At 30.3% G+C, this 14,264-nt stretch overlaps 1 protein-coding gene across 1 annotated transcript; it reads left to right on the plus strand.

Annotated features, from left to right (window-relative positions):
- The first annotated feature begins 7,439 nt into the window (after positions 1–7,439).
- On the plus strand, positions 7,440–9,717 carry LOC140176817 (protein FAR1-RELATED SEQUENCE 5-like). Its single transcript, XM_072208370.1, has 4 exons — positions 7,440–7,445; positions 7,678–8,527; positions 8,625–8,850; positions 9,057–9,717. Exons 1-4 carry the CDS (start codon positions 7,440–7,442, stop codon positions 9,715–9,717), a joined length of 1,743 nt encoding a protein of 580 aa, XP_072064471.1.
- Positions 9,718–14,264: the final 4,547 nt, after the last annotated feature.

The following is a 14,264-nucleotide window of genomic DNA, read 5'->3' on the forward strand; positions in this document are numbered from 1 at the left end:
AAAAATTAAATAAATTTCTTTTACACATAAAAATTTGAGTCAAATAAATTTTTTAATAATAATAATTTCTAAATTTAATTAAAAATCAATATCAACATAATTCTTTTTTTATTTAAAAATAATGTTTATTTTATTTAAGTACTAGAATAAAATTCTTTTCTAAAAAATTATATAATTATCAAATAAAATAACTAAATTCGTATAAAATTTGTGAAATTGACATGAACATTTCTGATAATTTTAGTTTACTCGCTATTAGTTTAAATTGCATAAACACAATAAAATAATATTAGATTGAAAATTCAAAATATATTTGTTGTACCTTATAATTCATCTGTAATTTTTTTTTAATTATCATATACTATATACTATATGCCATATATTATATATGCACATGACTATTATTATATTATTAAAAAAATATTAATTTAATTTTATAATATTAGTGATAATAAATTTAGGTATAAAATAGAAAAAAAGGTAATTTAAGATGATTAAGTAAAATTTTATTAATTGAGGTGTGACAATAGTCTTTTTTCTCCATATAATAATAGATAAATAGTCAAATAAAAATTATACTTATAGAAGCATAAAAAAAACTACACTTATAAAAAAGATAATTAATCCTTTTATTTTAAATATATTTCATTGCGATTAGTTTTATAAATTATTAGTTCTAAGTTTTAATACAATCATATCATTTAATTCTATCAATGGGTAAATATTATTGTTTAGATAAATACTTTAAAGTTATTTTATTGAAAACTTATATATTTGACTATCAATAAAACATAATAAACATGATATATCTAGCAACTTCTGTTTTTTTAAAAAAAGAACAAAAGAATACCTACATGTTTTGATTTTTTAAGGAGAAGAAACAAATATACAAATGTAAGAAATAATAGTATTTTATATATATATATATATATATATATATATATATATATATATATATATATATATATATATATATATATATATATATGTGTATGCGCGCGCATTATTTCAATAATTATTGAAAAAGCTCTTAATCCTAATTGTTTTTAATTTTAAAAATACTAATATAAATTTATTTAACTTTCTAATTTTTATAACATTTTAGAGAAATAATACAGAGATAATGCATGCATGAGAAGCTTTGATTTTAGTTAATTCTCAAATTTTTGAATTATGTATTATTTTTAATGTGCATATATTTTTCTCTCCTAATAAATTGAAATGGCTAAAACCGATTTATATAAATTTTCATCTCCTAATAAATTGGTTTTAACTGAACTATATATAATCATATCATCTACTAAATCTACTTAGTTAAAATAATTTATTTATGTTTTTATCTTTTATTATAGCCTAGGACAATTTACTAATATCTACTACTAAATTGTTCTAACTCAAAATGATTTGTATAAGACATATTAATAACAAATTACGAATAAACAAATAATATTGAACGAGATTCATTTTAGATAGGTGATTTATTCTTAAATGAGTAAAGTATTGTTTTTGTCTCCAATGTATTGTTTGAATCGTCCTATTTAAGGCTCTAACATTTCAAAATTGATTCAATATTGTCCTGCCGTTAGGAATCTGTTAACGGAATTGACGGCGGGACAAAATTGAGACGATTTTGAAACGTTAGGGACTTAAATAGGATGAACACGTTGGGGATAAAAACTATACATAGAAATAAATTTTAATTTTATCCTTCAATAATATCAATTTTTTACGGTACATAGTTATTCAATTATTTTTTAATCACATCTAAGTAAATTACACTTAATCAGATTAATTTTATTCTAAATAAATTTATTTTTTTATAGTTTTACTCTTAAAAATTTTTACTCATCATAAAATATTTGTAGAATGACTAGTACATAAACTTGTTGGAAAAAAAATGATACATATATAATAAAGTAATGTGATTCTAGTCATTTTACAAACATTTCATGATGAGTAAAAATCTTTAAGAGTAAAATTATAAAAAAAATAAATTTATTTAGAATTAAAGTAATGTGATTAAGTGTAATTTACTTAAATGTGATTAAAAAATAATTGAATAACTATGTACCATAAAAGATTGATATTAGTGAAGGATAAAATTAAAATTTATTTCTATGTATCGCTTTTGTCCCCAACGTTTTCGTCCTATTTAAGTCCCTAACGTTTTAAAATCATCTCAATTTTGTCTCGCCGTCAATTTCGTTAACAGATTTTTAACGGCAGGACAACATTGAGTCAATTTTGAAACGTTAAGGACTTAAATAGGACGATTCAAACGTTAGGGACAACTTTAAGACTTACCCCAAACGTTGAGAACAAAAACGATACTTTACTCTTCTTAAATTTATAAAGACTTAAAATCTAATATTGCAAACATGACAATAGTATATTACTACCATTCACTTTCTTACTGTTCAAACAAAATTATTTAATTTAAATTATTATATTTTTTTTTGGAAAATCAATCCAACCAAACACTTTTTTTTTTAAGTTATTCAATAACTATTAAAAAAATATATTTTAAAATGAAGAGAATTGTAAAATAATAAAAATAAAAAATTAATTACCATTAAATATATAATTTTTGTCATCCGTGAATCTCATTATTTTTATTCAAAAATAATTAGACTCTCAAATTTTTTTATTAACTTTTTTATTTTAGATAAATTTGTATCCTTAATGTTAATATTATTTTTTTTATAGTTATAAATAAACTAAAAGAAATCATACTTACTATATGTGATGTGATTTAATTTCTTTCTTATATTATAGTACTTAAATATAGCATAATATATCATGTTTAAAAAAATTTTTTAATTTATTATTGAAATTTGTCTCTCTCTAAATTATTTTAAATATGAAAAAGCAAACAGAAATAAAGAAAGAAAATAGTCATGTGTGTTAAATAAATTTATTATGATTGAAAATAATTTTTTTTTACCTTTTTTTTATTTTTTTAATTTTATCTATTTCTTAAATAACTTAATAAAAATAGATTAATATTTAAAATAATTAATATTTAAAATTTTGAAAAATAATATGCATTTAATAAAATAATATGTTTTTAATATAGTGAAAAAAATTGGATTAATAAATAAGTACTGTATATATACAAGAGAAACAAAATTAAATTAAAAAATCGTTTTATCTTATATAATAATAAATTAATAATAAATTATTAATAATATTCCTGTAAAATAAATAGACAAATAAAGTACTACGTCGTGCTAAAGGAAGTCATCTGTTTTGGAGAAAGAAAAAAAAAGGAAAAAAATAATAACAAAGAGAGATAAAATGATCAATGAAATTTTGTTAATGATTAGAAAAAAAAAATAAAAGTGTAACAAAGAAAACAACACAACACAGAGGTACAAGATTGTAATTTTTTCATTCTTTCTGTGGGCTAAGGGAACAACTTGTCTCTTTTTTACAGTGCTCTCCAAAAGAGCAAAACCACTTAATATATTTTTATTCAACTTTATCCTTCTAATTATTTTATTATATATCTTAATGCTAAAAAAGAATGGAACATTAGTGTACCAAAAAAGTACTGTAGTACATGTGAAAACCTTCCTATTTTATATCAAATGGGCGGGCCGTTAAATTTTTTTTGTTTGATTCCGTTGGACTACCCAAAGTAATTAATTACGTAGATAAGCCTTTAAAAGTTGATATGTAGACGTGGTAATGTAGATGCGGTGGTGTGGCCAAATGATAATCTTTTAAGAAGAATGTGATCGTGTTTGATTGGGTTGTGGGTAAAAGATGCAATAGTGTGGAAAGAAAAAGAGTGAATATCCCAGCCGGTCTTTGACAATTACTTCAAAAGAACAACGAGACCTAAAAAAAAACACCCAATCCGATTCTTGATTTTTTTTTTTGGGACTGATTACTCCTTGTGCCAAAAAAATAACATTGACTTTTTTTGACATAAAGACCTCTTTGTTAGGGACCAGGTTGAGTTTTTTTTTTTTGTTAAGGGCTTCATTGTCTTTCGAAGTTAGGTTTTATTCAAAGAAAAAGGATTGGGCACACTAAATTTAATATGGGTATACGTGATGCATGCCCTATTACTTTTATTATTTGAGTCCAATCGTAGAAGTAATTTGAGTTAACTTATACGTTAAATTTTATAGGTTTTGAAATGTTTAGATAAGTTTAAAGGGTTATTTTTTGTCTTTTAACTTGATTTTTAACAAAAGATAGGGTGATGTTACAATTAGTAATTTGTTTGTCTTTTTTTAATTAAAAACGTTAAAAAAAGGATGATAGTTGAATACACTATCCTAAAACTCAAATAGTGAAATGAGATTAAAACAACTGAATGATGTAAAAAGTTGTTTTTAATATTATACAAGAAAAAAAATGCAATATATTATTTTTGGACTTCGATAAACAATAATATTAAAATAATTATTTAATATCTTAATAACATAAAAAGGTAGAGAATAAAATTATGAATAATTTTTTTAATCATATTATAGCAGTTGTCATTTTAGTACATTAAATTAATCATTTGAGATTTGCTTGATATATGTTGGATTAATATATGTAATTATACTAAATTATATATATTGTTGTGGAATAAATAAATAAGAAAGATCAAATATATGTTGTATTAATATATGTAATAATATCTGTTACTGATTATTTTAATTTTAGACTCACTTATATTTAAATTAAGTATATTTTTTATTAGTCATGATTATTATTATAAATATAATTAAATATGTATAAATAAAAAAATCAAATACTTTTGTTAATAACAATATAATTTTTTTTAAGATTATATAATATTTATTAATATTATTTTTCGATAAATACATATAGTATATAATAATATAATGAATATAAACTAATGAGTTAGTTAGTAAAAAAAATGTTTATTTTAATATAAAAATAAAATTAAAAATGTGTTTTTATGAAAAAAATACTAAAATTCTATATGCTTATTAAATAATAACTAGATTATAAATTGTTGAGTAAAATTTCATAAAATTTGAGTATGTTTTAAAATATTAGTGAAGAAGAATATCTATTCACGACATGAGCTAAACTTTTCTTAATTAGGTCGGATTATTACTTTATACATTAGCAAAAATCGTTATGTCTGAAAATAGACATCAAACAAATACAACCGGAGTAATACAATAATAGTAGAACTTTTTAAAGACATATTTTGTTTTCTTGTAATAAGGTGGTCATTGTCATCAGCACCTTAATTCAAATCTGTTGCAAGCAACGTTAGACCTGTATATCAACAAATTAAAGAACACTTACTCAGTAGACCCACGGCGAGAATTAAAAAAAAGTTTTAGCTTATGTTGATAGTCCAACGATGACAATGGTTAAGCATCGATATCCGCGATGCAATGGTCGATTGTGAATCCCTCGTAGGTTGCACAGTGTTTAGGGTATCTTCTGATTTGAACTTATTGATAGACCAAATACAGTTTATACAAGGCTCTAGGATTAGAAGAAAAATAAACAATAATCCCACGGTGGACTCCATAACTATCTTCACTCACACTCAGTTACTTTTTCATAATTTCGTAGTTGATGGAGAGTGTGACACAATCCTCCTGAATCGTGAAAATTTACAATTTAGAATCTAAGGTCGAAAATTTGGATTGCAGAATTTAGAGTTTACGGTTGATGAGAAAGGGTTTAGGGTAGAGAGTTGGACAAACATGGTTAAACTCTGACGGTGTAAGATTTAGGGCTTACGTTTTAGGATTTATTGTTTTAGGTTAGTAAGATTTATAATTTAGGTTTTGGAATTTGTAGTTTACAATATAGGATAATGACCGAAATAAAATATAGAATGATACAAATTTAAAAGTTTTCTTTTCTAAATCGTTATACAAACTTATATAGTGTGTTAATTATCTTTTTTTTCCCTCGACTTTTACTTTAAAAAATACATTAAAAAAAATTTGATATTTTTTTCATATTGTTATCTTGTTTCTTTTTTTTCAAATTTTTACTATATGAGAACAAATAATTTTTATTAAATATGTAATTTGTGAGAAATAGAATAAAAAGATAGAGTAGTATATATTAGACTTAGGACAATAATAAACTATATATTTGAAAATATTATGTTCTTTATGATATTAGTAAATAATAATAAATCTATTGTAATACTGTGCATATGTCATATATAAAGAATTTAATTTTTTTTATTGTTGTTACATATCATTACGTTAACGATAATGAATAAAAGCCTACAGTGATATTGAACAAAAGCTAAATAGTAAATGATATAGGTTTGATCTTAATAATGAATAATAATGATGGAGCCATGCTACTTTGTAAGTACTAAATTAAATAATTTTTTTTTCAAGTTTAATATTAAAGTACTTTTTGTCGGTAAATAAAACAACCGTTAAAAAATATCAAATAACAAATAATATGTGAAATACCTTCTGTCACCATTATTATTTTTTATATGTCAATAAAAAAAATTAAATACTATAATTTTTAGGTTTACGGTCATATTTTTTGTATTAATATCGGATAACCTATTTTAGATTTGTTATATTTTTTATTTTATTTGGAGAATAAGATGCATTTATTTGTAGAGTTAATTTCTCAGTATCTTTGATTATATTACTAGGATGTTAAATAGTTAAGTAAGTTATAAGAAGTAAAGGTTGCGTGCTCAGCGTGCGCACGGGCGGATTTTAGCCTGCACCTGGCAGGAAAAGGTGAAGAATTCACCTCTCACTGCTGACACAGGTAAGTATATAAGTATATAAGTGTTCTGTTATTTGATAAATTTCAGTGTGACCATTGGACTATTAGTATATTGTTTAATGAGATAGATAAAAAATATTAATTGTAATGTTGTTCTTTATTGAACAAATGGGCATATGGAAAAAAAGAAAGAAGGCACCGTATGAGTTGGGCTCGGTTATCTAGCTTTGGGCTAGTCCATTGTACATGGCCCTAAGAAAGAAAAAAAAGAAGGCAAAGTTGTGCTGCGCAATGCCTTATGTCTAAACGTGAAACCCGTTTCTCAAACCCACTGGTTAAAGTGGTTGCAATGCCTCATCTTCTTCAATGCTTGGATAATTCAGTTGACTTAAGGAGATAGTTTTGAAATTTATTTTCCGTTCAGTGGATGGAATTTTTGTTGGAGCTTGGATAGTTACAGTCGTTACTTTTCTGTGTTTTCCCACGGTATTTTCGCTACAATTTGATGGTAAGTATGTTAAGACATCAATTCTGAATTCTAATGCAGTTCGTTTATTAGTATGTTGTTGTTTATTAGTGTATTCTTGTTTATTATTTATAATAGATCTTTTCGGATTGTGATTATAGTTTAGAAGATTTTTCTTTGAAGCACGAAAAAATCATAATATTTTGCGCGTAGGTTTTAAAAGTAGAATGGTGTTAAACTGTCTTGTGGGTATTTTTCTGAAAATAATGTTATGAACGTATTTGATCCCTAGTGCAACTGGCAAAATTTTTTTTGAAGAAGCTATTTGATTTTTTCACAATGTAAAATAGGTTGAAGAACTTATCTGATGTCTTCAGTATAACTTGCATGATTTAAATTTGTTTAATAAGCTATTTGATATTCAATAGTGATTGAGTATGATATACTATTGAAAGTATTGAATAAAAAAAAACTGTTGGTACTGAAAGCTAGTTTGATGTTATATATAGACGTGCTTGGATGAGGAAATAATAGACCATTTCGAGAGTTCATTGTTTTCGCAAGATGAAGATGTGCGTGCCGACAATGATCCTTTGGCATGGGAGGACATTGAGGGTTGTCATGTTTCGGAAAATTATGCCGAAGAAGTGCAGGGTGTTGATTGTAATGTCGATGAATTTTTTGGTGACACCTTCTATGACAACTTGGATGAAAGAGCAGTTGACGGTATTAATGAGCTTAGGTATATGAATCTGAAAGAAATAACTGCAAGTGAGGTTAGGTTGTTACATTTTTGGGATCGGACGGTTTCATTTTCTTTCTACCAATTGTATTCAAAGATGAACGGTTTTGCTGTTAGAAAGAATAAGATTAGAAGGAATGTAAAAAACGAGGTAACACAACAACAATTTGTTTGCTTTAGGGAGGGGTTTAGAAATTCGGGGTCTGAGAATGATTCCCATCGACACAAACGCAAGCCGAAGCCTGAGACTAGATGCGGATGTCTGGCTGAAATGTGTGTTCATGTACATGTCGAAAGCGGTAGATGGATCACTTCGTACTTTCAGGATGAGCACAACCATGACATGCTTGATGATAGATTGACCTTTATGCTTCCCGGGCATAGGAACATGAATGATACCGCCATTGATCAAATGAATCTAATGCTAAAAGTTGGAATCAAAACACCTCAGATATATTCATCGTTTGTGCACATTGCGGGTGGATTCCAAAATGTACCCTTCCTGAAGAAAGATATATATAACCAGATAGTGAAGCAACGGAGGGTCATAGGAGGGGGATGCTATGTGTTGTCTGAAGTTCTTGGAGTCAATGGCTGGGGAAAACCTAGGAATGTTTGTTCGATACCTAGCTGATGAAGAGGGTCATTTGGTACACCTTTTTTGGTCAGATAGCTGTAGTCAACTAGACTATCATTTGTTTGGGGATGTGTTAGCGTTCGATGCGACTTATAGTAAGAACAGGTACATGTGCCAGTTGGTTGTATTTTCTGGGGTTAATCATCATAACCAAACCATTGTGTTTACTGCAACGCTTGTTGCGAATGAGAAGGAGGAGACATATACATGGTTGCTACAACAATTTTTTGAGGCTATGAAGGGTAAAGCACCAGGTTGTGTAATAACTGACGGGGACAAGGCCATGAAAAAGCAATCGAATCTGTGTTTCTGAGTGCTTACCATCGGTTGTGTGCATGGAATTTACTTAGGAATGCAACCTCTAATCTTAGCAATCCGACGTTCACATCTGAATTTAAGAAGTGCATGCTTTTTGATTATGAGATTTCAGAGGTCGAAGATCGGTGGGTCAAATTGGTTACGGATCTTGGTCTTCAACATAATGAATGAGTTTGTGACTTGTATGCTAGGAGGAAAATATGGGCAACTGCTTACATTCGTGGGCATTTCTTTGGTGGGTTTCGAACAACATCAAGGTGTGAGGGATTGCATTCTATGCTCGGTAAATTTGTGCACTCTCGACATAACTTTAGAGACTTTATTGAACAATTCTTGCGATGCATATGTCAAATGAGGTCAAGGGAAGCACAAAGTGAGTTGGCATCTGTTATTGGGGATTTAGTGTTGCAGAGTCCACTACATGCATTGGAAAGATCTGCATTCAGGCCAATGTTGTCAAGAGCTTGTACGCTAAAGGTGCGTTCATGTACATTGACACCAAGTTGTGAGATTTATACACTGTCCAGGTCAGGAAATCCTAACAAAGAATGGAACGTGTCTCAGTATCGGGATAGATCAATATTTAAGTGCTCTTGCTTCAGGATGGAATCACTTGGCATACCTTGTGATCATATCGTGGCAGTTCTAGTACATCTTGATGCAGAAGAGATACCAAAGAGTCTTCTTATAGATCGATGGTCGAAGAATGTTCGGTCAAAAGTGTGGGAATTTATGGAAAATGGACCCTTTTGCTGGGAATCAATGAGAACGTGCCGTAATTGGACGATAAACGATATGTGCAGGGAGATTTGTGTTCTTGATCCTCTGGTGAAGCCGAATTTAATGAGCTGAGGGATAAATTTTGCAATGAGCTACCGAATTTAAAACAGAAAAAAGATTTCCCCCAGTCGAGCATGCGGACTGGTGTGGCACAGTCATCGACACTTGAGGGATGCGTTAGGGATCTACAACTGGCCCACCGCACGAAGAGGCAAAGAAAGGATTCGATTAATCATCCATCGGTGAAGGGGGTTAAGAGGTGTGGTCTTTGTAGGAAGGTAGGGAATAACCGATTATCTTGCCTCTTGAATGCAAACAGCCGTAGTAATAGGCATGACAACAATCAGGACTACTTGGAGAGCGACTTGTATAACGAAAGTCTTGGGCAATGGTCAGACCAGGTTTGTGGTTGTAGTTGTTTGGGTTCATTATAGTGTTAATAATGTTCTATGAATATGATGTGATGCTTTCTTTGATTAAGTTATTGTCTGCATGAAATGGATAATGATTTTTTAAAATTATGTGTTACTTTTTTGAATTCACATGTTCCTTATATCCTGTAAGTGATACCAATAGCTAATATGGTAAAATGCCTTCAAACTAGACATGAATTAATAAGGTGTTGTATATTATTGCCTTTGTTACTTGTTAGGAGGAGGAGGAGGAGGATGACAATTTTCAAACGTGCTGGAGCGACTTTGGCGGTGTACAACTAACGGATGATGAAGTTCATGATGATGCGAAAATTCAGTACCCTTACTTTAGTTCTCAACCCTAGGTCTCAGTTGTGCTGGTCCTTAAAGAAAGCATATTAATTGTTTTTTATTTCTGTGCATGGGAGTAATAGACTATGTGTAATTGTTTGACTGTTGTTGTGTTATGCTGTGATGTGTTTGATGAAATGCCGAAGAGAAAGAAGGTAGAGAAGTAGTGGGGAGTAGCAACAATTCGCCACGGGCCTACTCTCCATTATTACAATTGATTCTTATTATTTTCATTTGAAGCTTAATTGCGCTTTCTACTTTCTACTTTTTAGTTTATATTATTACCATTTTCCCCATGCTTATCCCATTTGATAGCAAAAACAGTTAATAAAAAATAATTAACACTTATGTTATTAATATTAAATAAAATATTTGATTTTTTTTTTGTTTTTCTAACATTATGTTATTATTTTTTTTTCTTCTATTTATTTCTCAGTCTGCTAAGTCAAATGTTAATTTATTACAAATAAAAATTCTATTTAAACATTTATATTAATTAATAGATTGTTATATAGACATAATAAAATTTAAATTTTTAACATTTATTTAAACGAATAAGTTTATCATTCGACTAATCTGAATTGAGTTTACTATTATTATTGGGTTAATTCCTTAAATCTAGTACTTAATTTGTGTACACAAAATCTAATAGTAAATTTTAACGGTCTTATTAATTGGTATAAGATTTTTTTAAAAATATATCATAAGAAATTCCTTTGAATAAATTTATTTTAGTAATGTATTGTAATAGTCGTAAACTTTTTTTTATTTTTAGTTTCCAAGGAAAATGTAATTCACCAAATAAATCTATTTAGACCAAACACCAATTTAATACATCCAAAGAAAACAATGTACACTTACTTGATGTTTCACATTACACACAAAGTTACTAGACTTGGGGAGTCAATGTGACCAAAGTTTCAAAAGATGGTCCACAGTACGATTAAAAGATATTCGCAAAATAGACTTAGCAATCTTTTGTTAACACAACTAAGCAAAACAAAATAAACCAACTTAACAAATTTTGTGGATATGGAATTTAAAGATATGTTTCAGTTAGTTAGCCAATTCGTGATCCATTGAGTAACTTCATTAAAGGGATCCATGAGAAGAGCAATTGCAGTTTGCATCCGAACAACTTTCTCTTCCATTTGCATTTAAGATACATGATTCAATGTTATTACTAAATACACAATGAGCCACTGTAACAAAAGGTTTACAGATGTGGAATAGCCCTTACATGTGGAACAAGATTGTTTTGGAATGCAATAGCCATGGCCATCCAGTTAAGCACCCATATAGCAGCTGTCTCACTGGATAAACACGGTATGACTAGGTGATTGGATTAATACTAATTACACTATTTAATATGGACAATGGAATTTTAACTGACCTCGGTTGGCATGATGGAAGCCCTTTTGCATTAGATATGTGAAAACACAAAACGCTTGTAGCCTTCTTCCTAAACGCCGGCAGATATTTGGGATGGGATATTATGCGGGACAGCGCAACCCCCAAATCTCCTATTACACGTTTTCTAGTTTTGCTATCATTCTCCCCTATTGACGCATCCAAATGGTACATGCTCTGCTCCCTGAACCCTACTACCATAAGGTACTAGTGGTTGGACTCCTCTATAATCGGGATATAAGCCAACATTGTGTGGGGGCTTGTTACAGGTATGGCCAAAAATGGAAATAACAATCATATTAAATTTGAAAAATTTACTCATGGCTCACATATTTCAAGGTCGAGGATGGTCTCATCCATCGCTCCTTGTAAGTATCAACCAATTCGGACAAAAGCTTTCCTTCGAGGACGTCACTCTGCACGTTACAAAGTAAAATTTTTTATTCAGTCAACATAATCTAAATCAGTCAAGAAAAATTTTCTTCGTTGTAGCATTAACGCGAAGGACAGTGGCAAGCACCAAGCTGTTGGGCCCTTTGTTGTTTGACTCCCCAACGTTATCCTCAATGCCAAAGCCTCTAGAATCCTCTGGTCTGGAAAATGTCTCGGGATCAGCGTCACCAACTGTTTCCTGGTGACGGTTATGTCCTGAAACTTTACAAGCTCCTCCCTATGTCACCAGAACGGTGAATATAAGATTGGTCAACGATGGTCAAAGAAGAAAATATGAGTCATTGAGTAAATCAACTTTCACTTACATGGGATCCAGATGTAGCTCGAACGCGTATAGTGCAACCTTTTTTGCACCTCAGTAAGAGTGGGGTCTATTGGCGTGAGGAAGTCATTCCCATCCACTGGCTTTGAGGGAACTCCGTCAGCGGCATTAATCCAAACCATGTTCATCAGTCTCCCAAACAATTTCACAGGATGTGTAGGTGATGCCTTTGAAGAGCTACCTTGATACCCTGAAGCTCGGTTGGATACGAATCCCTGTGTCCGGTCAACACCGTCACGAACACGGACTTTGCTACTCGTTCCCGTTAATCCCTTTCTAAATAACATAGGTTGGAGCCCTCCGTCACTCTTCCTATACATCATTGTAGGCTGCCCAACCAAAGGTGCGCTCCTTTTGGGGGGTTGAGAAAGACCATAAGCGCCGACGAGGCTTCTGTCGAAAAGAAAACTTGAATCGGCTTGAGACGGAAAATGGATACCTTGAGATGAAATTAGATGTGGTGACTCATCATGGGTTGGTAACTTTGCCCTAACTTGTGATTGTGGCAGTGGCCAATCCTGTTTTGCCTTCCATACAAAAGAGATAAAGGTAACTGACACCTAAAAAATATGATTTTTTAAAAAAATTGTTTCATTTAAAAAGAGTTGAGTATCTTTAAATATTTTTTTGCACATATTAATATTTTTTTTGGTAATCCATATTTTAGAACAACAACTTCATTTTAATAATACAAGTCTCTAGAATCCAACAGTAAAACTGGGCTATTTTTTCTATAAGTGAGCAATGGATCTAAATTCACATATTGTGTCCCATTTGAAGGCCCAAAAAAACTTCTATGTGTAAACACAAACTTCAACAAAATCTTGAACTATAAACAAACCAAAAATTCATCAAAATTCTAACTACTTAAAAAAACAAACTACCATCATAAAAAAAGGAACCAACAGTCTTTAGAAAAATCACATGTTTGACCAAAAAAAAGAAAAGAAAAGCACATGCAATGAGGGAACAGTATAAAAAAATAGAGTTCTTTATACCCATACCTGATGACCAAGCATGGAATGGCTTGGCCAGCCAGTGTCACCATGCGATTGCTTGTTGCTAGCGATATAACCACCTTGGTCATCATCTTGAATGGAGACGTCAACGGTTCTCTCGAGGTCAACAAAGTTGTTGCAACCTACGACAAAATGGTTCGTCATGGGTGTACTCATTGCTGGCACGTTGCCGGCGACTTTGGAAACGTCATTCTCCGCTCTTGGCCTTTTGCTGGCTTTAAATGCTGCATCATTGACACCCTTGTGAAATGTTGTGTTGTTAAAGTTATGCTTAATGACTGCAACAGTGGAGCATAGCATGGATAGAGTATGGTCACGTTGTTGTTGACGCCCTTCACATGCATCCATCTTCGACGTTAGTAATTCGACAGCGGTAGTTATTTCTTTCAGAGTAGAGATAACATCGTCCTTCACTGGAGTCTTATCCTGGGATAAAGACACAAAAATATAAGTCCCATTTCAACAAGATTCAATCATGCCATTTGACCCGGGTGTATGGAGATACTTACTTCTTGACAAGATTGTGTTAACATTGCCCCTTCCGGTATTTGAGGCATGTCTATGGCCACGGGGATCTCTCCTTCTTGAGTGGCCATGGGGATCTCTCTTTCCTTAGGGGACTCTTCCTCAAATGACATCTTTTTTCTTTTG

The sequence above is a fragment of the Arachis hypogaea genome, chromosome 12, assembly GCF_003086295.3.
Source record: "Arachis hypogaea cultivar Tifrunner chromosome 12, arahy.Tifrunner.gnm2.J5K5, whole genome shotgun sequence".
In the NCBI taxonomy this organism is placed as follows: Eukaryota; Viridiplantae; Streptophyta; class Magnoliopsida; order Fabales; family Fabaceae; genus Arachis; species Arachis hypogaea.